This window comes from Schistocerca cancellata, chromosome 5 (genome assembly GCF_023864275.1).
Source record: "Schistocerca cancellata isolate TAMUIC-IGC-003103 chromosome 5, iqSchCanc2.1, whole genome shotgun sequence".
Taxonomy (NCBI): Eukaryota; Metazoa; Arthropoda; class Insecta; order Orthoptera; family Acrididae; genus Schistocerca; species Schistocerca cancellata.
The window spans coordinates 413,127,032-413,152,600 of record NC_064630.1 but is presented as its reverse complement, the minus strand read 5'-3'; the positions used below and the strand labels follow the sequence as shown (position 1 = coordinate 413,152,600).

General features: G+C 43.4%; 1 protein-coding gene across 1 annotated transcript in view; it reads left to right on the top strand.

Annotated features, from left to right (window-relative positions):
* The window catches only part of LOC126187541 (putative glycerol kinase 5), a 417,517-nt gene that overhangs the window by 375,452 nt on the left and 16,496 nt on the right, over positions 1-25,569 (top strand). The window contains exons 9-10 of the mRNA XM_049928689.1: positions 894-1,057; positions 8,825-8,958. Coding sequence (XP_049784646.1) covers positions 894-1,057; positions 8,825-8,958 — 298 coding nt within the window. The remainder of the gene's footprint in view (positions 1-893; positions 1,058-8,824; positions 8,959-25,569) is intronic.

Here is a 25,569-nt window from a genome sequence, read left to right as displayed (position 1 = left end):
TGATTAAACACATAGTAATATCCAAGTTCACAAATATATGTTACAAATCAGACACAAAACTCATTATTGGTATAAACCACTAGAACCAATAGAACTAAGAATATTTCTTACTAATTTATAAATAAAAAATAAATCTGTAACTAAGCTGTTGTTTCTTTAAATCATATAATTTCAATATTTTAACTAAATCGTAATGCTGATGGTCTCCAATAAGCATATTAGCACACCTGAAAGCTTCCCTCTTGTAATTTCAAAATGAATGTTAGTGAAGATGATATAATTTTCCTTTATAATTTTTTTTACTGAACTTAATATTATTCAGATACATTATTACTTTCATGAACATGCACTTGGATCACTACATCACAAATTCCACTTCGGTGAGCTGTAGTCTTTGATATTCTTTATCAGCTATCAGTTACTTGGAATGCACCATGTATGGTGAAGTGTCAGTTGTCAGAGGTCCCTAAGTATTGACCTTGTATGTTTTTGAGAAAAATCAGAAGTACTTCTGTGATATTGAGTCATATTCGCAGTTGTCAGGAGTTTGTGTTTGAGTCTAACAATATTGTGTACAATGAAAGTTCAGCATTTTGATACCAATAACACAGATGATAGAGCTTTCACTCTGTAGTACTTACTGTAACAAAAACCTAAAAGGCAAGAGTACAGAGAGATGATGGTTTGTTATTCATGAACTAAAAGACATTTCTTTATTCTCTTGTTGGACTCATCAGAGACCATTATTAATTTTATATTAAGAGTCTCTTGATTGATGGTCTCCAATGTCAGTGTTTGTAGTTCTAAAGCATATTAAACTGTATAGGCTAGATGTAAATCAATACTTTTCTTTGCAATTGTATAATGAGTTTCCAAACCATTATAATTTGTAGGCACCAGTGAACAATCCTCAAGCAACTGCAGGATTCCTTGGTGTAACTCCCCAAACAGAAAGAGCACATATAGTTAGAGCCATTTTGGAAAGCTTAGTTTTCCGAGTGCTGCAGTTATATGAAGCACTGAAAGAAGAGGCCAATTACACATGTACTAGTATACGGTAAGTAGCAGCAAGTAAGTGTGATAAAATATGACTTTAATAGCCCATGTAATTAGTGAATGGTTCTTTGGGCTGTGGTTGAGTAGCACTGTTCATGGGTGAGAACACATCAGTGACTGTCATTCCAGTCATATTTTTCTTAAATTATTGGGATCATGAACACCAAACTTTGATGTTTTGGGTTCATCACCCCCTAGCCTCACACAGGCCTGCCATGTTTAAGCATGAAATGGTGATGGAGAGGGGTAATCCTCAGAGAAGTAATAGCTGCTCTGATTCTTGTTACACCATTTAGTGCAGTATGTACACTCATGGGCCATAGCTATTGATACAGGATATGCTCAGTGAGCAGTTCATAGTTGATTAACTGCTATGTAATACACTCCTGGAAATTGAAATAAGAACACCGTGAATTCATTGTCCCAGGAAGGGGAAACTTTATTGACACATTCCTGGGGTCAGATACATCACATGATCACACTGACAGAACCACAGGCACATAGACACAGGCAACAGAGCATGCACAATGTCGGCACTAGTACAGTGTATATCCACCTTTCGCAGCAATGCAGGCTGCTATTCTCCCATGGAGACGATCGTAGAGATGCTGGATGTAGTCCTGTGGAACAGCTTGCCATGCCATTTCCACCTGGCGCCTCAGTTGGACCAGCGTTCGTGCTGGACGTGCAGACCGCGTGAGACGATGCTTCATCCAGTCCCAAACATGCTCAATGGGGGACAGATCCGGAGATCTTGCTGGCCAGGGTAGTTGACTTACACCTTCTAGAGCACGTTGGGTGGCACGGGATACATGCGGACATGCATTGTCCTGTTGGAACAGCAAGTTCCCTTGCCGGTCTAGGAATGGTAGAACGATGGGTTCGATGACGGTGTGGATGTACCGTGCACTATTCAGTGTCCCCTCGACGATCACCAGTGGTGTACGGCCAGTGTAGGAGATCGCTCCCCACACCATGATGCCGGGTGTTGGCCCTGTGTGCCTCGGTCGTATGCAGTCCTGATCGTGGCGCTCACCTGCACGGCGCCAAACACGCATACGACCATCATTGGCACCAAGGCAGAAGCGACTCTCATCGCTGAAGACGACACGTCTCCATTCGTCCCTCCATTCACGCCTGTCGCGACACCACTGGAGGCGGGCTGCACGATGTTGGGGCGTGAGCGGAAGACGGCCTAATGGTGTGCGGGACCGTAGCCCAGCTTCATGGAGACGGTTGCGAATGGTCCTCGCCGATACCCCAGGAGCAACAGTGTCCCTAATTTGCTGGGAAGTGGCGGTGTGGTCCCCTACGGCACTGCGTAGGATCCTACGGTCTTGGCGTGCATCCGTGCGTCGCTGCGGTCCGGTCCCAGGTCGACGGGCACGTGCACCTTCCGCCGACCACTGGCGACAACATCGATGTACTGTGGAGACCTCACGCCCCACGTGTTGAGCAATTTGGCGGTATGTCCACCCGGCCTCCCGCATGCCCACTATACGCCCTCGCTCGAAGTCCGTCAACTGCACATACGCTTCACGTCCACGCTGTCGCGGCATGCTACCAGTGTTAAAGACTGCGATGGAGCTCCGTATGCCATGGCAAACTGGCTGACACTGACGGCGGCGGTGCACAAATGCTGCGCAGCTAGCGCCATTCGACGGCCAACACCGCGGTTCCTGGTGTGTCCGCTGTGCCGTGTGTGTGATCATTGCTTGTACAGCCCTCTCGCAGTGTCCGGAGCAAGTATGGTGGGTCTGACACACCAGTGTCAATGTGTTCTTTTTTCCATTTCCAGGAGTGTATGTACCAAGAAAAATTTTAAAATGGGTTTTCTTATCAGGTTACTTAGAAAACTGATAGAAGTAGACAGAGTTGTAGTCAAGGTTCTCATATATTAAACTGGTAGAAAATCACATCAATATGTTTCTATTATGTATTAGCAAATTATGAAATTAAAATTTGACTTGATTTTAGCACTCAGTATTGGATTTTAGTGTATGATATAAAAATAGACCTGCAGAAGTAAAAAGTTATCCAGAAACTAGTATATTATATTACATTTGGATTAAAGGAGACCACTTACCAATAAGCAGAACCATTAAGTTGTCAATAGGCAAAAACAAAAAGAAAGAACACTTACTAGCTTTCAGAGTAATCCTTTTTCAAGCTAGAGTACAACACATGCACCTGCCTATATCCCTATATGTTTCCAGCAGGGCAAACAGTGCCAGTGCTGCATTTCAGCAGGTGGACTAGGTTGTGGTGGGGGGTAGAGTCACATGGGATGGGTAGAGGGGACAGAGAGGTGGAGGCAGGTAGAGGGATTGGAGTGGGTGGCTAGTGGCTCAGAAGGAGGTAGGCACTTTCCCAGCTAGGTGTGTGGGAGAGTGGGAGAGAAGGGTGGCAGTGGTGGCAGGTACATGGGCTGATCATATGATACACAGTCACTGGAGCTGGTGGTGGTGGGGGGGGGGGGGGGCGGGGTGCCTACTGAAGATAATGTGGGATGTTAATTGGGAGAGAATGATAGGTTGGAGGAAGAATGGAGACTGAGGCCAGGACAGTTACAGTGAACTGAAATTTTAGTCGTTAGGAATGGAGGACTGGACTTTTATTAACTAACTAGGTTGAGCTGTATCTGATTTATTGAAACATTTGTGTGTGGCAAGTTCAATAATTTTTCAGGCTATCATAGAGATTCCGTCATGGCTGCAGGACCAACAGCTTGGAAGTCGATGTTGGGCACCACTGATCCTCCAGTAATGGTCAAAGACCTGTAACTGAGTTTGGTGTAAGAACCACTGCCCAATCACATCATCAATCTCTTACATGTGACACACAGCATGGCATGTGAGATGAATATGGAATGATAGGACAATTTTACATCAATAACATTAAGAAGGGATATTAATTTTAAAGTTTCATAAACCAGTATTAATAAATTTTTTGTAGTCTTAAAAACTTTCTAAGATACACAAATTCTCATTTTAAAAATTTCAAAATTGATGCCAAAAGATTAAAGTTTAATCATACAATATTAACAAAATTATATAGCCCTGAAGAAATAAAATATTTTAAAAAATCTTTCCAAAATCTACAGATTCTCACTTAAAAAAAAAAAAAAAGAAATTTCAATACTGACCCTAAATGTTGTCATTACTTAAAAAATTGAACTTTAGTGATGTGATAGTATTCACTTAGCTTTTGATAATTAATGCCACTGATCAAGTTTCCCCATCAACAGGCTTGCGCAATACAATAACCAAAGCAAGTGAATCCATAGGTTATGTAGTCTGTCCTTGCCTCAAGAATTACTCCACCATGATGCTTAGAACAATTAATGAACCCTACTCCTTATCGCCACTGAATAAAAAACATGTAACATGGAACTACTTGTGCCTGATTCACCAATTTGGCTGCACAGTGTTATCCAATACACTTGCTGCATGCCGAAACATCAGCAGCCCAAGAAATTCATTTCTCATGTAGGACAGTTTAGGTAGGTTAGCATGCCTTAAGATAGATATGTTCTAAAGGAGACCAGCACAACAGCCCTTAGGTTTTCAGAGGTTTCCTTATGCTACATAACTAATAAGTATAATAGCCTAATGGACTGTGCTGCACCACATCTAAACTTAAAACTAAGGGATAGTTCTATTGATATGCAAGGAAATTCTTTTAATATTAGTGCTTGTGATTGGAATTAAATACAACAGTGATCACCAGTATAAAAAAAAGCCATGCAGACTGTGCTTTATCAAAACTTAGAAAATTATCAGTTTTCTGCTCACACTTGCTGTCACAAAACCTTAAATATACTTCCTGGCATTTTTCAGCAGAATGCCGGAGGTGCATAATACTTTCAGAAGCAGTACTGCTGACAAGCAAACCTCTCACTTGTATTGCACATGTGACACCAGAAAATAAAAATCTCAACAAGAATTCCAAATAAATAAAGTCTTGCATGAGCAGCACACAAGCATAATTTCTGGAATCACACACCCACACAAGGGTGTAAAATATCAATATAAACCCGTTATTGCAATCAGCACTGAGTTAAAGAAAATGAGCGACTAACAACTTGCTGTAGACTCAAGCAAGACAAGCTGAACAACAGCAGTACCATAGTACATTGCTGGAATGTATGACATAGGCTGCAACCTGTGCAAACACTTCACATCAACTTAACAACATTGACCTTGATCAATGCCCATAACCCAGCACACAAAGTCCATAGTTTAGGTTGTGGTGCCTGTTGCCTGAGTGTTTCCTCACAATTCCAGTCCTGGTTGCTTTACACACAACACCATCTTTCTTCATTACAAGATTCTTTCTATAACCCAATAGTGAACACTTGGCACAAAAGTGAAACAAAGTGCTCATGGTTACAGCAATAATGGAACAAGATCCACCTGCGTGCCACCCAAAGTTTCACCCACGAGACCATGCCCACACAAGACAGCTGCCAAGTATGGCAATGGCATTAACTAAAAAACGTAAAAAAAAACCTATGATAAAAGACAAACCAACGTACAAGAACAGCGTCCACTCAATAACTGGGTATCTGCATTTTGGATCAACAAACCCACACACTGTGTAATGCAATCCTTTCAAACTGATAACTCATATGAGTTGTGTGGAATTAATATTTGAAAAAGCTGCAGGTCAACAATTTGGTTACAGGCACCAACCATTAACTCTTTGCCCTGTTATGCCCAAGCCCCACAATGCTGTTTCAGCAATCAAACCAGAAGGTCTACGGACACCGAATCACAGAGCTGACTGCTTTCTCTTCATCTCAAATGTGCACCTCTTGTCCGCCAGAAAGGGCACTTACGCTACTGCCTCGCAGCTAGCTGTAGATCAGTGCCCCACCCCCTCCCCCCAAGTCTGGAGCCAGCAAGCAGATGCACAAATTAAAATGGCCAGAATTATGGACATCTGGCAAGTTTGGAGTGGAGGATGTGTAAAGGTAACTCCCACATGAATAGTTCAGAGAGGCTGGTGGTGGAGGGAAGGATCGGCATGGCCTGGGTTGTGAAGCAGCCATTGAAATTGGGCTAGTTAGACTCAGCTGCTTGTTGTATCCCCAGGTAGCCAACTTTGTTCTTGGCAACAGTCTGGTGGTGGCGATTCATCCTGGTAGACAGCTGGTTGGTAGTCATACTGACATAAAAGCTGTGCAGCATATGCAGTAGAGTTGGTATATGATGTGGCTGCTCTCGCAGGTGATCTGGCCTCTGATAGGGTAGGATAGGCAAATGATGGATTGTAGTAGGAGATGCTGAATGGGTGGAGTTGGACTTGGTTTGGGGCGTAGTGCTTGTCTTTCATGAGACCTTCAGCGCACTGGGCAAGGAATTTCTCATCCCTGCAGGTACGTTGTCCACAGGTGGCTAGTCCACAGGTGGCTAGGTGGTATGTGAGGGCTTTTTGGTGTCGTGTGGAAGGGATGGCAGCTGTCAGAATGCAGGTACTCTTTGTTACAGATTAGTTTATGTATCTTCTTTTCAAAGGAGAAGTAGTTGTGTGTTGTGTTTATTGTGTGTCAGGGTACAGCTAGTAAGGTGTATAAGGAATGAGGTGGTGGGTTTGGAGTCTGAAGGACATTGGGAGAGGTAGAGTTCCATAGCGGGAAGTTTACGGACATGAGGGATGTTGGTGTATAGGCAGGTAGCATTAACAGTGACAAATAGGGATCCAGGACTGTGGTAGACCAAGGTGTGAGGCCTGCCCAATCCATGCACCCAGCACCTCGTACTCCTGTCCTGTCACAGGTTTGCCTTACCCCACCAGAGGCTGAGCCACCTGTGCAACAAGCCATGTCATATAACATAGCACCAACCAGCTGTCTACCAGGATGAATGGCCACTGCGAAACTGTTACCAAGAACAAAGATGACCACCCTTCTGAATCCTTACCTACACCACCAACTTCTCAGAACTACACAGATGGGAGTTACACTTACAATATATTCTCCACTCCTGTAATCATCCTGGCCTCGGCCTCTAGCAACCCACTATCTCCACGTGCTCCACCAAACAGTTTCCTCTTCCTCTGCCCTGTCACCCCCTCCCAATTAATGTCCCCACATCACCTTAAGTGTGCACCTTGTCCTGCTGGCTCCAACAACTGTCCATCACATGGTTAACCCCTGTACGTGCAACCCCTCCCTCCCCCACCTTCGTAGTCAGCAAACTGGCTGCCTTCCTTTGAGGCACTAGCCACTCAACCCCAATCACTCTTCCTGTCTTCTGCCCCTCTCTCCCTCTACCCATCCCACCTACCACACACACCCGGTTAAAAAATAAATAAATAAATAAAAAAAAGTGTGTGTGTGTGTGTGTGTGTGTGTGTGTGTGTGTGTGTGTGTGTGTGTTTTACTCTAGCTCGGAAAAGAATTGCTCTGAAAACTAGTAAGTTGAATGTAGCTATTGATGACTCAATGTTTGTGCTTTTATTTACATCCTACCAGAACTTTCCTATAACATTTATATTTTATAACAGTTGACTGATAAAGAAGTATTGAACTTAGTTATGCCAAAATATGGGTTTTCTACACAAGAATGGCAAAGATATTTAGCTAATGAATCTTGCAGCCCTTGTGGGATTTAAATGTAGCCATTGCATAGAAATGATGTCATTGATATGTAATGTGATTGCCAAATAATTGTTTTAAAGTGAAACTAAATTCTCTTTTTTCTGTCAGAAATTCATAACAAAAAAGTCAATATGGTAACTGGTATTCAAGGATAAATTATTGAACTAATAAAGTAAATTAACTTGAGTATTTATTGGGTATTTATCCAGGTGGTGATGTCCAGAAGGTGCAAAATTTTGGCAATGAAACTTCTTGTTATTTTCAGGCATTCTGATATGGTGACAGCATGTCCTCATCATCTTCAGTTGCCATGGTGGGAGCAGATTTCCACGTAGACTGTTGTTGTGCTTTGACCGTGCTTGAAGGTGGTCCCCAGGCCTCGTGTAAATGAAAACCAGTGTAGTTCATTGTGTAGCAAGAACTCTGCAGCCTCCTTTAGGATACAATCCCAGGAGAAGTAAGATAGTTGCAACAGCTTAGTGCCATTGTAATTCATGAAATTCCAGTGGGAAATGCAGTGCTCTGGTACAGCAGCCTTTGTTGGCTGTTCGTTGTATGTATGGGATTTATTCATTGTGCATCTCTCCTGTGCCATCTGGATTGTCTAGCCTTCCATGGACGTGTGCTAAATTAAAATTGCACCAAGCTGTCACAACGGTCCAACACCTTCTGGGATTGTATTCTAAAAGAGGCAGCAGAGATCTGACTACACAATGAACTAATGAACATTTGACAGCAGGTTTAAATAAGCAAGGTGTGAGACCAGCTGTGAGCACAGTTAAAGCACAGTGACAGTCTGGGGAAATCCGCTCCCATCATGACATGAAAAAGACCAGACACATCGTGATGGCAGAGACCTGCATTCAGCATTGATGGTAGCAGGAGTGAGTACAGTGGATTCTGCCCAGGCGGCATGCTTCCCTCACCACAGATCCTCACCCAGAGACATCTGGCTAGAGGCTGCCAGTGGAGAGGGGGAGGGGATATAAGTATGGCACCTTGCAGAAGACTGCCAGTCATCAAACTGAAGATGGCGAGAAGACAGCTTGCTGAAATATCAATTCTTCTGAACAATGCCACCTGGCTGAATAACGAAGAAATATTCAAAATCTTCCTCTGCTGGGAAAATTTAAAATCACACATAAATTGTTTTTCTTTTTACAGAATTGATGGTGGTGTGTCGCAAAACACATTTGTGGCTCAACTGCTAGCTGACCTGACAGGTGTCAAAGTTGAACGTTCAACAACAGCAGACACATCAGCATTGGGGGCAGGTTTCCTTGCTGGACTTGCTGCAGGTGTGTTACTGTATAAATAAAAGTGATGTAAGGAAATTTACATTTCCCAGTGCCATAAATTTGTCTTTGTTGTGTGTGTAAGAAACTGCTGGTATAGTTTACAGCTCTTCTTTGTTATAACTGTATAAGTGCCTTAATGAGATGGTCCTAAAAAATACTGAACATGGAATGTTTTATGCCACTGCAGGTGATCAGTTAGAAAATAATTAATCTTGGTTTCATATTGTACATTAGGGAATTTCATGAAATGGTGCGAACCAGGCTCTAAAACCATTTATATTATTGCTTATTCAGCACCTCCATTTTTTCTTATCAGCATATGTTCAGTGTGGCATACATAATACTGGTGTCATTCAGAGAGATTTTGAAACTGTCCATCGAGACTGCATGCAAATCAGTTGTCTGTGGACAATGAATCACACCAGTCACTACTTCTTGGTGTAAATGGGATCTGGAACATGCTGTTGCATCTTCTTGGAAATATTTGAAGCCTTTTTCAGCACTGATCACAAAGGTACCTAAACACCTCTTTTAAATTTTGTCTAAACAATACACAATATTTACTAATTTCTCCTTTTAAAGATAAGAGATTACCAACCAGGAATATGCATCCAACCACCTCTTCTGAAACTATCATTTATCTTTACTAGAATTGGATAAATCTTTTTAAAATGATTAAAAAACTTAAGCCTGTGGGTTGTCAACAGCTGGTACGTAATATCATCTGAAACATGTACGTTATCCAAAAATTGGGCTAAATCATAAAATACAATAACATTTTGACAATGGATGCATCTATATCACCAGTGGGTTTTATTTGCTTGACTATCCTTTCAGCTAAAGTTGAAGGATGAACCGAATTTACTTTTGTTGTGAAGGTTGGAAAAGTTGTTTGTTATGATTGTGTGAATGTGTATCTGTTTTCTACTTCAGAAGAGGAACATTGTCTGAAACCTTAAATATTTTAGCAATCTCTTTCATTGTGCCTGTTTCTATGACCTACTGCATCCTCCATGTGATGAGTAGTAATCTATTCTTTCCATCTTGTTGTTATTCCTTCCTGGACTTTCAAAATCAATTAATACTTTATTCAGCAAAAATGTTGCCAAATAGGCCCAGCTGTACTGAGATAGAGCCTCCTCCCTTGAGAATTGTAACTTGGTAGAAAATGCCAATGTGTGTTCTTCCACTCATGATGCTACGAATTTTCTAAGTATAGAGACAGTACTTTTAAAGCAGAACATACTATTCAGACATCTCTGTTTATGGGCTGTGTTTTATGTAAACACACCAGCAGAGTTAGAATAAAATTGTCTTATGCACTGGAAATATTATTGTGAATTGTGGTTTATTTGTTTCATGATGTACATAATCTGAATCTTTTGCTTCAGATACAGGAGACACGTCAAAATTGCAGTAAAATTTCACCATAAACACAAAGCAGCTGAATTTGACAAACTGCGTAATAATAATAGAATTTTGTTATATATACATACAATAAAATCTAACACTTAATTACCCCTTCCCAAAATTATCATTTCATCCTCTATGAATTCTTCATTTCTCCCACAGAACCTGCTGTAGCCTTGTTTTTAAAATTTCCAACTTCATATTAAATATGTTTTTGCCCCTTAAGTTGTTATATATTGTCATCCCCATATACAGTGGAGTCTGTGCATATAATTTCAACTGGTGTGTGGGTAGCAAAAAATTATTTTTATTTCTTGTGTTATAAGTGTAATTAAAATGAATCTCCTCAAATAACTTTTGTCTTCTGTGTAGGGATATCATAATTTCATAAATGTATAAGGAGGGAACAGTTCGGATTTGTAGTTTCCACAATAATGGGTGACAAGACTCTGTTTCCTGTGCAATACACATATATCTGACAATTTTCTTTTGCAGTTTCAGTATTCGAGATACGCTACTTGAACTTCCCCAGAAAATTATACCATATCTAATAACAGATTCAAAATAACTGTGATAAACAATTTTTTGTGTACTCAAGCCAGCAGAAATTTCTAGTATTTGCATTGCAAAATTGTTGGACAGGAAGTCAATAGCGTGTATTCCAGATTATGTTCTTGTCCATATTTAGTCGTAGGAATTTGACTGTGTCAACTTCTTCCATAAGTTGATTGTTATGTTGTATTTTAAGTTCCACATGTTGAATGTTAGGTTTTGAAATGTACCATATGGGTTTTTTGCAATGTTCGGTTTCAACCCATTTAAGTGGAACAAGTTTTTTTAACACTTCTGACAGGGCTGGAAGAATAGAAATAGGGCAGTAGTTTTTTATGTCTTCCCTCGGCCCTTTCTTGAACTGAGATCTGACTTCAGTGTGCTTGTGATGGAGCTCGGAATTTTTACTGCATTTTTGTCTTCAATTAAAGCAGAAGTATCATCTCCAAATAGAACTGATGGGGAATTTATATTTAGGGATTAGTCATTTATGTAGAATAGGAACAGGACTGGCCTCAAAATGGACCCTTGAGGAACACCTTGAGATACTGTACTCCACTTAGAATAATAATTCACTGAATCTTAAGTGATAAATACCCTTTGTTTTCTGTTGTATAAGTATGATGAGAGCCAATTTAGAGCATTGTCCGTAATCCCTTATTTCTCTAATTTGTAGATAAGCATGTGGTTCATGGAGTCAAATGCTTTTATAAGATCACAGAAGATATCTGCAACTTTACTCCTCTGATCCGATGATTTGCATATCTTTTAAATAAAGTTGTTCACTGCATCCAGAGTGTTTTTTCCTGGTTGAAATCCAGATTGGTTACTTAAAATAATATCTTTTTTTTTTAACACTTCTGACAGGGCTGGAAGAATAGAAATAGGGCAGTAGTTTTTTATGTCTTCCCTCGGCCCTTTCTTGAACTGAGATCTGACTTCAGCATTCTTGAAAACACCAAGAAAGCATTCCTATTCAACAGATCGGTTGAATAGTTTCATTAGGGGAGGTGCTATCCAAAATTTTTGGTACTGGTGCTGCCGTCTGTTGTAAACCTTACCTTTGGACTAATAGTCACCATCACCCTCAAAGTAGTTCCCATCCGCACATATACACTGGTCCCAGCACTTCTGCCACTGGTCAAACGTTTTCTGGAAGTCCTCTTCTTTAAGAGTGTTTATCACCGCCAATGATGCTTCTTGAATCCTCTCTAGAGTGTCGAACCGATGGCCTTTCAACTTGAGTTTCAGTTTTGGGAATAGCGCAAAGTCACAGGGAGGGTGAGTACGGTGGGTGGGGTACAACCGCCATGTTGTTTTTTGTCGAAAAGGTCCTGGTGAGCAAGGACGTGTGACAGGGTGTGTTGTCATGACACAGCAGCCATTTTCATAGATGCCAAAGTTCAGGCTGTCATCGCCACTCATTTTCATGGGGCAGAATTCACTGTTTGGTTGGGTGGGACAAATTCTTTGTGCCCAATTCCCTTGGTATCAAAGAAAACGATGATCATGCTCTTCACTTTGCTCTTCACCTGTCTCGCTTTTTTGGGTGTTGGAGAGCCCGGGCTCTTCCAGTGGGATGATTTTTGCTCTCATGCTCTGTCTCCCAAACACTTGTTGAATCATTGCAAGGGTCTCCGTAGCACTTTTCCCGAGATTCGCACAGAATTTTATACACATGCACTGTTCTGTTCGCGGATCCATAGTAAAATCACCACATACCAAACACACAGTATTATGGAAATCACTGTGGACATGCAACACGTCCTGCCAGCTGAATGCCACTCTGCACACTGACTCATCAGATATGCAGCTCTTGCCTCCTAGTGGTGCAAAGATCTACCACTCCTACTTTGCAGATGGCAGCATTAGTCCTGAAAATTTTGGATTCCACCTCGTATGTCAGACACTGTTTTAATCACTGTAATGGGTATCCCATCCCACCTATCAGAGTTTTTATTTTTTAATGATGATATAACTTCTAAGGTAACAGGATCATTAATACTGAGAAGCAACAAAATGGTCTCAGTATTGTTGTAACAATAAATTTAATCATTTCAGTTTATTATTTCACAAGTGTTTCAGATATAATACAAAACTTATTTGCAAATCAAATTTATTTTTTATAACAGGAGATTTCACATTATAATCAACAGTACTTAGCTTTGTCTGTTCAGTCATTGAGAATGTTGTTGTTTTCATTTGCTTACTAGAAAAAAAACCTACTGAGTTATTTCTATTGGGAGTATGACTGCATCTGATTTACAGAATATGAAGGGAAAATCTATTGAATAAAACTTGAAAAGCACTTTGAAGTTAAATTGCACATTTTATTCTGACAGATCTCAGCCAAAAATGAGCTAATCAACAGTTGCAGCTTCTGTGCAGACAATAGTTTTGTTTATAAATAAATAAATCTTCTGCTACCAGTCACAATTTTTCTTTATTTTACTTTTCACATGACACGTTTCGAGAAATAATTCCCATTTTCAAGTGCGTTTTTTGTGTGTATTAAGCCATTTCTCTTGACGTTGTTAGTGTGTGTGGGTCTGCTTCATTTCGTTGACTTTTACTGCATTACATATGAAACACGTTATTTTTTAGTTGGGTATCAATTCTTTTTGTGAAGTTAGTGGCCAAATTTAGAAGAATTTGTACTTACCATTAGAAAACTGTAAGTACAAATTCTTCTAAATTTCAGCATGCCATGTAAAGCTATACTGAGGTTAGTGAGAAAAGCAATGCTAGGACTTAAAGATTGAAGTAATGTGTACTGCATTGCTTGTCTATTGTCTTTACTGGTTTTATGTATCATATATTTAATTTTATGTCACACAAAACATCAAGGTTGTAACAATGGAAAATTGTACTGAAATGCAGGAGGATCTGCAGCGAATTGACGCATGGTGCAGGGAATGGCAATTGAATCTCAATGTAGACAAGTGTAATGTGCTGCGAATACATAGAAAGATAGATCCCTTATCATTTAGCTACAAAATAGCAGGTCAGGAACTGGAAGCAGTTAATTCCATAAATTATCTGGGAGTAGGCATTAGGAGTGATTTAAAATGGAATGATCATATAAAGTTGATCGTTGGTAAAGCAGATGCCAGACTGAGATTCATTGGAAGAATCCTAAGGAAATGCAATCCGAAAGCAAAGGAAGTAGGTTACAGTACGCTTGTTTGCCCACTGCTTGAATACGGCTCCATACTAGATAGGGTTGATAGGAGAGATAGAGAAGATCCAATGGAGAGCAGGATCATATAGTAATCGCAAAAGCGTTACGGAGATGATAGATAAACTCCAGTGGAAGACTCTGCAGGAGAGACGCTCAGTAGCTTTGTACGGGCTTTTGTTAAAGTTTCGAGAACATACCTTCACCAAAGAGTCAAGCAGTATATTCCTCCCTCCTATGTATATCTCGCGAAGAGACCATGAGGATAAAATCGGAGAGATTAGAGCCCACACAGAAGCATACCGACAATCCTTATTTCCACGAACAATGCGAGACTGGAATAGAAAAGAGAACCGATAGAGGTACTCAAGGTACCCTCTGCCACACACCGTCAGGTGGCTTGCGGAGTATGGATGTAGATGTAGATGTAGAAGTTATTAGCTAATAGGCAATAAAGAGTGCAAATTTTGTGAAGAGTTCCTGTTCTCCCAGTTACAAATAATCCCATCCAGTATTTGTGAGTTTTTTTAGACAGGGGCAGGTTGTCAAACCGGCTGACTGGGCGCAGGAGAGGCACCACAGGACATTGTAATTTCCACTGTCCTGAATATAGTATGATGGCACCCATTACGAAATGTTACACGTTTGAGCTCCACAGAGCAAAATACAGTGACGTGTGATAGAAGAATGCTGTGTGAAGAGTCGTGGAATTGCAGTTTGGCATATTTAAGACCAAATAACATGTCTTACATTTCGTCAAACAGATACATTTTATTTACCTGACTCTTCAGAAAGACTTGCGCAACAAAATGGACATATTTGTGAAAAGTTGATTTTTAAAACTTTAGGCCTCCTACCTCAAATGCTCAAGGGAGGAGGGGCACCATTATCTGGTATTGCCCCAGTTTGGAAATGTCATCAATCTGAGGCTGATACACAGCTGTAATGGGGATGTGGGTAGTCTCATGTGAGCCGTGTTTACGTTTAGTGATTTTGCTGTTTCCTTTTAATTTATTGCTCTCACTTCAAATGAAAACAAAATGGATTTCTGTGGCCGGGAATTAAAAGACATTCACATAATTATGGGAGGCTAAAATATGTTATTAGTTTCAGATTTTATTTAATTCCCCTTTCTGACAGTCAAGCATTAATTGCATTACAGAACAATGAAGTTATTTTTGTCGATTTGCTAAAGAAATTTGGCTTTAATTGATCTTTTCTGCTGAGCCAGCCAATTGATTTGAAACAGAGCATTTAATTCCACACTATTGGCTAGTTTCAACTGTTCGCTGCATTTCAAGTGCATGTTTTCAACTTCTAGCATCTGTGGCGTTATGCCATAATGAAGAACCAAACATGAGATAATACAGTACAGGTACTTCAAAAAATTTACATCCAAATCTGGACATACAAATGTACACTTTAAGCTGAATTATGCATTTTAGCATGGTTCACAAAATTCCCATACTCTTGGAGTATCCTCTTATGTTGTGTTTCTTTTATGACATTATGTAAGATCTTTTAATGTTTTATACATACAGACATACGGACTTCCTGCGTCATTGTAGCTGCGCAAGTGTGGTAACGCTTGGTATGTGGCACTCTCTGGTAACTGCTGAAACAAACCTATTTCTAACAGCTCGCGGGAAAATATTGTGAATAGTGGTTTGCAAAGTGTTGCTTTCAAAGTAAATTTCCTTTTACGTAAGATGAATTATGTGTGAGAATGTACAATGAATTTCTTAAATCACAGAGCATTTGACTCTCATTTAAAAATCAGCTCTTTTAGTATGATGATTTAGAATAATTTCAAGCCCAGAAGATCTGACATTTATGTTGTTCTTAAAAATTTTACTGGCACATTTGTGTGATGTATCTTATAGTGTAACACGTGCAAAAAGGGGCAACATTATATGTGAAACCTTTTTTTTTTCTTGTAGCAACACTGAATACATTAATTTAAACCATTACCTTTTCCTGTTTGTGTGTTCGCACTTATTAACAGTAATGTTACTATTGGCTGACTACATCACGTGTCCTATGTTCTGAATATACGCTGTTGTTGGCTGGCAAGATCATGTGATGAGAGCTACGACTGGCTTACACAGGCGCATCGCAATCTTGATTTCAATGCTTCGGAAAGTAACGTGCGATGTTTGGTGCAATTCGAATTTATACTTTTGTAATATGAAAATATGCAGTGTACATGTTGCTGCACGTCAGACATTTTCCCAAAACTTGTTTTGTTCCCTGAGTTGCCGGGAAATTCTACAGCGATGTGTAAAACTGTAACCATTCAAAAGACATAAGTTTTACTGTTCCGAGGAAAAGTATACTCTCACTTAACACAGAAAAAGTGTGTTTTCACCCGGGAGGAAGTGTACTTTTAACCGGGAATTCCGGGAATTTTTTTTCCTCATCCACGTATACATCCTGCTTTCATTACTCCACATGTAACAAGACAAAAGAATCATACTGAAGTGTCAACATAAGTGATACACAGAACAAATGATGTGAGTGGTCCAAACTAAAAGAACACAGTGAGACTTGAGTCATGTGCATGCTTCCTGCAGCCTCTAGTGGCTGGCCCGCACTAATACAGTTGGCAGTCAATTTTAAGTGCATATGCACGGCGACATACACTTACACTCACATGCACTAGTAACAGGATACAGCACACCTCTCCCTCGTACCAAACAAGGTGGTGTAGTGGTTAGCACACTGGATTCTCAGTCGGGAGGATGATGGTTCAAACCGGCATTCAGCCATCCAGATTTAGGTTTTCCGTGATTTCCCTAAATCACTTCAGGCTAATGCGGCAATGGTTCCTTTGAAAGGGCATGACCGATTTCCTTCCCTGTTCTTCCCTAACCTGAGCTTGAGCTCTGTCACTAATGACCTCATTGTCAACTGGACGTTAAAAGCTGATCTCTTTCTGTCCTCTCCATCATGTGAATAGTGTGCCCAGATGATGGAGAAGATGCCGGTGGGCCTATGATAGACAAATGCATCAAAACCAAAGTGGTGGAACCCAGTGCGTCGGCAAGGACAGGACGAGATACTGGGTGAACACCAGAGCATAGGGCTGGAATGTGTGGAGACACGGGCATGCCCGAGGGCAGAGGGCATATGCGGTGCCCACTGTCAGCACCAGAGAGGAGGGTGCCATTGACATCTCTGCATCATCATCAGCAGGCAGGTCCCAGTGCAGAGAAGATGGAAATGGGCCTGTGCTGGCGATGATGGCGAGGGGACTGGGGAGGCAGCCCATTCGTAACAGCAGGCTGCGGCAATGGATCCGAGGCCAGAGACAGACTGGTGTGCATTGCCAGGAAGCTCAAACCTCAGGGTGTTGCCATAGAAGAGGCAGCCAGTGGGACAGGGGTGCCTCCACAGCAGGCGACAATGGGCTTTAGGCAGAGGGCAGTGGGGCAGACTGCAATGAGGGGGCCACACCCTTGAACTGGTAGCTTCTGGCAGTGAGCGGGAGTGCAACTGAACAAAGTGGTGCACCACTAGCCCGTTGGCTATATGGATGTCACAAATATGGCATCCACGGTGGTGGACAACAGTGGTTGGTATCCACTTGGGCCGGTGCACAAACTCTCATGCCCACAGTGGTGATATTGGAATGAAGCGGCCAGATGAACCCGACCACAGCAGTTGCATGAAGACTCAATAACAAAATTATTCATTTTGGACTTTAGTATATGCACTAGCTGTTCCACCTTACCAGTTGATTGAGGGTGGAATGAGAGAGTCATAACATGAGGAATGCCGTGACAGGAACAAAACAAATGAAAGGTGCGAGAAATGAACTGGGGTATATTCTTGGAAACTAAGGTAAAAGTCAACCACTCAACAGAAAAACCCCCAAAAGCAGTTGAATTGTGACTTCAGCTGATATCAGCACACAACCGAAAAAGTAAGGAAAATGCAAAATGCATCCACAACCAAGAGGCAATAGCAATTCAAGAAGGGACCCGCAAAATCTACATGAATGCATTCCCAAGGCTGTTGTGGAGTGGGTCAGGGGTCAGAGACATCCCCGGAGCTGCCTGTTGTGGGGCACACTGCTCACAAGCTATGATGAAATGGACAATTTTGCCATCACTCCCTGGTCAAAACACGTCTCCCAGCTAACAGTTCAGTGCGCCAAACTACCCAGTGGCCCTGATGGAGATGGCATAGAACTGCGTGCTGTTATGTGATGGGAATGACTACCTGGGAGAGAGGTCTTCTGTGGGTGACAGTGAAACACCATCAAAAACAGAGAGATGATACCGTAAGGAAAGACAGTGTGTCCAAGGCCCAACCAAGTGGTTTACCTGGCCAGCCCTGTTGAACAAACTGAAGTAGCTGGCGGAGAATCGGATCAGCAGTAACAGCAGCCTGTTATGCATGAGCTTATAATTGGGAAACACTCGACTGTGGCTTGCATTTCAATATCAAGATGAAAGCGAAGCAATTCTTCATTATCAAAATTGGGATCAGGATCCACAGGAAGGTGGGACAAGGCATCTGCATTGGCATGGTTAGACATAGGTTGAAAATGGATTTCAAAATTATAGTGAGACAAGAACAGCGGTCAGTATTGTAGGCAGTGTGCTGCCATGTTAGGCAAGGAAGTATGAGGGTTAAAAAAGGAAACCAAGGGTTTACGGTCAATGATAAGGTGAAACTTGGAGTCATACAAAAACATGAAATTTCTGGAGAGTGTAGACTATGGCAAGAGCCCTTTTTCCACCGGAGTGTATCGCTGCTGCTCCAGAGTCAGAGATTTAGAGGCAAAAGCAGCAGGTCATTTACAGCTGTCAGCATATCAGTGCACTAGGACCATGCCGATGCTATACTGAGAGTCATCAGTCACCAAAACTATGTGCTGGTCGGGAGAACACACATCTAAACAAGGGTTCAGTACTAGTTTGGATTTCAACATTTGATTAGAACTTTTGTAGTTCAGGCCCCAGGCCCAGGTATTCATTGGACAAATATATTATACTTGAACTGACATTTTATTACATTTTCACGCAATTTGGGTGCATAGATTCTGAGAAATCGGTACCCAGAACAACCACCTCTGGCCGTAACAATGGCCTTGATATGTCTGGGGATTGAGTGAAACAGAGCTAGGATGGCGTGTACAGGTACAGCTGCCCATGCAGCTTCAACACGATACCACAGTTCATCAAGAGTAGTGACTGGCGTATTGTGACGAGCCAGTTGCTCGGCCACCATTGGTCAGACGTTTTCAATTGGTGAGAGATCTGGAGAATGTGCTGGCCAGGGCAGCAGTCGAACATTTTCTGTATCCAGAAAGTTCCGTACAGGACCTGCAATAGGCGGTCATGCATTATCCTGCTGAAATGTAGGGTTTCGTAGGGATAGAATGAAGGGTAGAGCCACGGGTCATAACACATCTGAAATGTAACATCCACTGTTCAAAGTGCCGTCAATGCGAGAAAGAGGTGACCAAGACGTGTAACCAGTTGCACCCCATACCATCACACCGGGTGATGACGAATACATGCTTCCAATGTGCGTTCACTGCTATGTCGCAAACACGGATGCGACCATCATGATGCTGTAAACAGAACATGAATTCATCTGAAAAAATGACGTTTCGCAATTCGTGCTCCCAGGTTTGTCATTGAGTACACCATTGCAGGTGCTCCTGTCTGTGATGCAGCGTCAAGGGTAACCACAGCCATGGTCTCCGCGCTGATAGTCCATGCTGTTGCAAACGTCGTCGAACTGTTCGTGCAGATGGTTGTTGTCTTGCAAACGTCCACATCTGTTGACTCAGGGATCGAGACGTGGTTGCACGATCCGTTACAGCCATGCGGATACGATGCCTGTCATCTCGACTGCTGGTGATATGAGGCCGTTGGGATCCAGCACGGCATTCTGTATTACCCTCCTGAACCCACCGATTCCATATTCTGCTAACAGTCATTGGATCTCGTCCAACACGAGCAGCAATGTTGCGATACTATAAACCGCAGTCGCGATAGGCTACAATCCGACCTTTATCAAAGTCAGAAACGTGATGGTACACATTTCTCCTTCTTACATGAGGCATCACAACTATGTTTCATCAGGCAACGCCGGTCAACTGCTGTTTGTGTATGAGAAATTGGTTGGAAACTTTCCTCATGTCAGCACGTTGTAAGTGTCGCCACTGGCACCAACATTGTGTGAATGCTCTGAAAAGCTAATCATTTGCATATCACAGCATCTTCTTCCTGTCAGTTAAATTTCGCGTCTGTAGCACGTCATCTTCGGGGTGTAGCAATTTTAATGGCCAGTATTGTAGTATAACAAGACACGTAACGGGTGGGGTAATGTGGCTGCCCCAGGCAGGAATTCATGGTAATAGGCTATCTTACGAAAGGAGGCCTGAAGCTCCTTCATGGATGAGGGACGAGTCATAGATGTAACAGTGGAGATGTGGTCTGGTAGAGATCACATCCCATCCTGGGAGACTATGAACCCCAAATAAACAATAGAAGCTTAAAAGAAACTCCAGATACACCATAAGCCTGTGGACTGTAAGACAGAAAACAAAGTGCACAAATTTTTCAAGTTATTGGCTGTGGAGGAGCCCACGACAACATTATCATCCAGTAATTAATGCAACCTGTGACAAGCATAGTCAGTTGCTCTAAAATCATTGGAAAATATAGCAGGGGCGCTAGCCACTCCAAATAGGAAGGCTCAAATACTGATAGAGACCAACTTGCTGAGACTCTTGGTCCACAGGAACCTGCAGGTAGGCTTCAGACAGATCAATTTTAGAAACATAGTGGCCACCTGATATTTTTGCCAACAGTTCTTCCTGGCATGGGAGAGGATAATAAGTATCCATGATCGATTGCTTGTTGACATAGTACTGAAGTTACAATAGAGGTGAAGTTTCTCTTATGGCTTCTCAACTACAACCAGCAGAGATGACGATTCACTAGCCATAACAGATTGCACCACCCCTAGAGATTGAAGACTGTCCAATTCTGCTTGCACTTGTTCTTTCAGGGCAGCAGAAATCAGATGTGCACGACAAAAGCAATGCCAGGCCGTGGGTTTCAAAGAACTTTGAGGAGAAAAATTCATAGCACACCCTATAACTTCCAAAAACAAGTCTGAAAACTCCTCACACAGTGTTTTAAATTGAGATTATGGTACACACCAACACCAGCTTTTCTAAAGGATTCTTCCCACTAACACCAGCTTTTCTGAATTGCACAGGTGGGAACTGTCCCTGCAATACATCCTACATTCCCATAACCTTCCTGGCCTCAACCTTTGTTAGTCACTGTCCTCACCCATCCTGCCCCTTCCCTGTTCCCATTCCAGCAGTACACAGCCATCACTCCACCACTTCACCCAGTCTTTTTATTTCTCTCCTTTTCCGCTACTTCCCTCCTCCCTTCCCACCTCTCCCCTGCCCTCCACCTAACCTGCAGCACTATTGTCTGCCACCCCCACCATACTGTCTATCCCCCTCCCCACCCCACCCTCTTTCTTACCCTCACCTAGTCACTACTCATATCATGCGGTGGTGCTGCTGCTCTCAGTGTAGTTTCAGTTGCCTGAGACTGAAGTCATGAGTGTGAGTTGCATTTGCGTGAGTGTGTGTTTGCATATGTGTCTATTGTTGATGAGGGCCTTAATGGCCGAAAGCTTTAATTGTGAGAGTCTTTTTGTTCTGCCTATCTGTGACTCAGCATCTCCGCTATATGGTGAGTAGCAACATTCCTTCTCATAACATTGTTACAAAGGAAACTTCACATGCACTTGTGTGCCCTTGCTCCTACCACTCTGCCCTTGCTCCCCACTCCACAAAGATCACACACCTTTAATCATATTGAGCACATCTTGGAAGTCATCAAGCAACATGAGCACTTTTCAACCCATCTTCACCTAATGTCAGTAAGTTTTGGATAATTGAGTGGTCAGTAGCAGCAGCAGCAGTAGCAGGAGTAGTAGTAGTAGTAGTAGTTGTAGTTGTTTTATGTATCCATGGTGCACTTTTACAAGGATATTGGACATGTCATGGCTTATATTGTAGGAATGAAAAATGTGCTTAATATATAAAGCCATTTACTTATTTACTGGTCTAATTTCAATAGTATAGGTCATGTAGCCTAATAGTAGGTACCATCCTAGCTTTTGCCCGAAGTAACTTTGGCAAACTACAGAAAACCTAAAGCAGGATGCCTGGATGGCAATTTTAGAGCCTCCATCATACTAAATACAGGGTCAAATCAAACAATGGAAAATACAGGATGGAATAAAGACAATATTACAACAAAAAAAATGTTGCTCACTGTTATAACCTTTAATTCACTAATAATTTGCGTGGATATACAAACGTAGAAACAATAGTGAGTTTCATGCTACCAACTCCGTATCTGTCACTCAACTGCCGTGCCGTGACATGCGGCCGGCGCTGTTCATAGCTAGGTGGCGCTCCCGCGCTCAGCCGAGCTGCGGAGCGCCTCTATCGCCGTGTTCGCGTACTGACGTAGCGGCACTTTTAAATCTCATGTCACTGTCACAGCACTTTTCCCCCCTTGGAAAAAAAAAAGACACTCAATTCCTTGGAGACACGGACAGTGCGGAGACATCCATGGCCTCTTGGGAGACCCCGAGAAGATCCCGCGGAGAAACACGAGAATATGGTCGAAAATGTCCAGGACGGAAGCTTGTGCGTTGAACGTGCCTCCTGGACGAGATGATGGGTGAAAACTCCGGAGCAGCATCCATAGGTGTCATGGACCTGGGGGTGTGCTCCAGCGAGATGGGTCCCGGGGAAGGCGGCGTCGCGACTGGGGCCGGTTCCGGCGTACTCGGAAGCGGCAGCGATGTTGGCTGCAGCAACACGCACGGGAGATCGGCAGCAGCAACAGGACTGGCTTCACGGGCTGGTGGAGGCGAAAGAAGGGGCGGTGGCACCGGCGTGGCCACCACTCGTGGGCGCATCTGGTCATAATGGCGAACAACCATGCCATCGTCCGTACGTATTTCACAAAGCCAGCGGCCGCGAAGAGCCTTGACCACCCCTGGAATCCATTTAGGGCAAGATCCATACCCTCGTGCCCATACGTCAGCGCCCACCGAGTATTTTCCCGCACTAGGGGACACAGTACTAGGCATGACAGGGTGAAGCAGGTGCAGTAGAGTGCACGGTTGGCGGCCATGCAAGAGTTCAGCAGGGCTGCGATCACCCAGAGGCGTGAAGCGATAAGAACTCAGAAATTGCAACAGAGCGTCATCGGTAGAAAAATCAGTAAGGAATTTTTTCATCTGGCTTTTGAAAGTGCGGACAAGGCACTCGACCTCCCCATTCAATTGGGGATGGAAGGGCAGTGCTGTAACATGATGAATCCCTTGTCCAGTACAAAAATCACGGAAGGCCTGCGAAGAGAACTGAGGGCCGTTGTCCGTGACAATCGTGGATGGAAGACCTTCTAGCGCAAAGATTTTGGACAAAGCCAGCGTCGTCGCCGCAGTGGTGGGCGACGGACATCGAACAACAAATGGGAACTTCGAGAAAGCATCAATCAACAGTAGCCAATAAGTGCCGAGGAAGGGGCCGGCAAAGTCAGTGTGCACCCGTTCCCATGGCTGCGCCGGATCAGGCCACGGAGAGGGCATTGTATGGGGTGCAGCCAGTTGTTGAGGACACTGACCACACGCAGCGACCATATGGGTGATGTCCGAATCGATACCGGGCCAATAAACATGCCTGTGGGCCAGGGACTTAGTCCGAGAAATCCCCCAATGGCCTTCATGCAATAGTTTGAGAACATCTTTGCGAAGAGAAGCTGGCACCACGACCCGTGGAGATGTGCCATCCGTGTCCAGAAGAACAACACCCTCACGAACAGACAGACGAAGGCGCAAGGCATGGTAGTTGCGAAGGGGATCCGATGCCCGGCCCTTGGTCCTGTCCGGCCAACCCCGTTGAAGAAAACCGATCACCTGACGCGGGACCGGGTCCCGCGAAGTAGCCGACGCGACCTGCGAACCTGTAAGCAGAAAACCCTCGACCGCACGACGTTCTTCCTCATCAATGTGGAAACAGAGTAGTTCATCTCGATCGAAAACCGGGTCGGGGCCCATCGGCAAACGCAACAACGCATCAGCGTTGGTGTGCTGGGCTGTGGGGCGATAGTGAATCTCATAGTGAAAACGAGACAAGTATAAGGCCCAACGTTGCAGGCGGTGTGCTGCCTTATCCGGAAGCAACACTGAGGGGCTGAACAGAGAGACCAGCGGCTTGTGGTCAGTGATGAGGTGAAACTTAGAACCATACAAAAAAACGCTGAACTTTTTTAGAGCATAAATGATAGCAAGCGCCTCCTTTTCGATTTGAGAGTAACGCCGTTGGGCATCGTTGAGGGTCTTGGAAGCATAGGCGATGGGTCGCTCCGACCCATCCTCATACCGATGGGCGAGAACAGCCCCTAGGCCATACTGTGACGCGTCAGTCGCCAGAACCAAGTGCTGACCCGGACGGAATGTGGCAAGACAAGGCGCCGACTGCAAATGAGCCTTCAGGCGGACAAAAGCCTGCTCACACTCATCGGACCAACAGAAAGGAACGTTTTTGCGTAACAGCTGATGCAGAGGATGAGCCACCGCTGCCGCGGATGGAATGAATTTGTGATAGTAAGCAATCTTGCCTAGAAACCCCTGAAGTTATTTGACCGTATACGGCCGGGGTAGAGCGGTAATGGCTGCAATGTGCTGACGTAGAGGACGTATACCCTCACGGGACAAGTGGAAACCAAGATACACAATGGAGGGTTGGAAGAACTGTGACTTGTCCAGATTGCACTTCAACCCAGCCGAATGCAGAACCCGAAATAATGAACGCAAATTGCGAAGGTGCTCCTCAGTGGAGGCCCCCGTGACAACAATGTCATCCAGGTAGTTGATGCAGCCAGGAACGGAAGCCGTGAGCTGTTCCGAAAACCGCTGGAAAAATGGCCGGTGCGCTAGCGACACCAAATGGTAACCGCTGGTACTGATACAACCCACAAGGAGTGTTGATGACGAGAAATTCCTTGGAAGACGCATCCAACGGCAACTGATGGTACGCCTCAGATAAGTCAAGTTTGGAAAAGAACTGGCCCCCAGCGAGCTTGGTAAATAACTCCTCAGGACGGGGAAGAGGATAAGTGTCAATGAGGCTCTGAGCGTTGACATTGGCTTTAAAATCGCCACACAATCACAGACTCTCGTTTGGTTTAGAAACCACCATGATTGGCGATGCCCATTCGCTGGAGGTAACAGGAAGGAGAATCCCTGAAGCTGTTAACCTGTCTATCTCGGCCTTGACAGGTGCACGCAACGCCATCGGAATAGGGCGTGCCCGGAAAAACTTAGGGCGAGCTGTAGGTTTAAGAGTAATGTGGGCTTCAAAATCCTTGGCACGACCCAGACCAGCAGAGAACACGGACGAG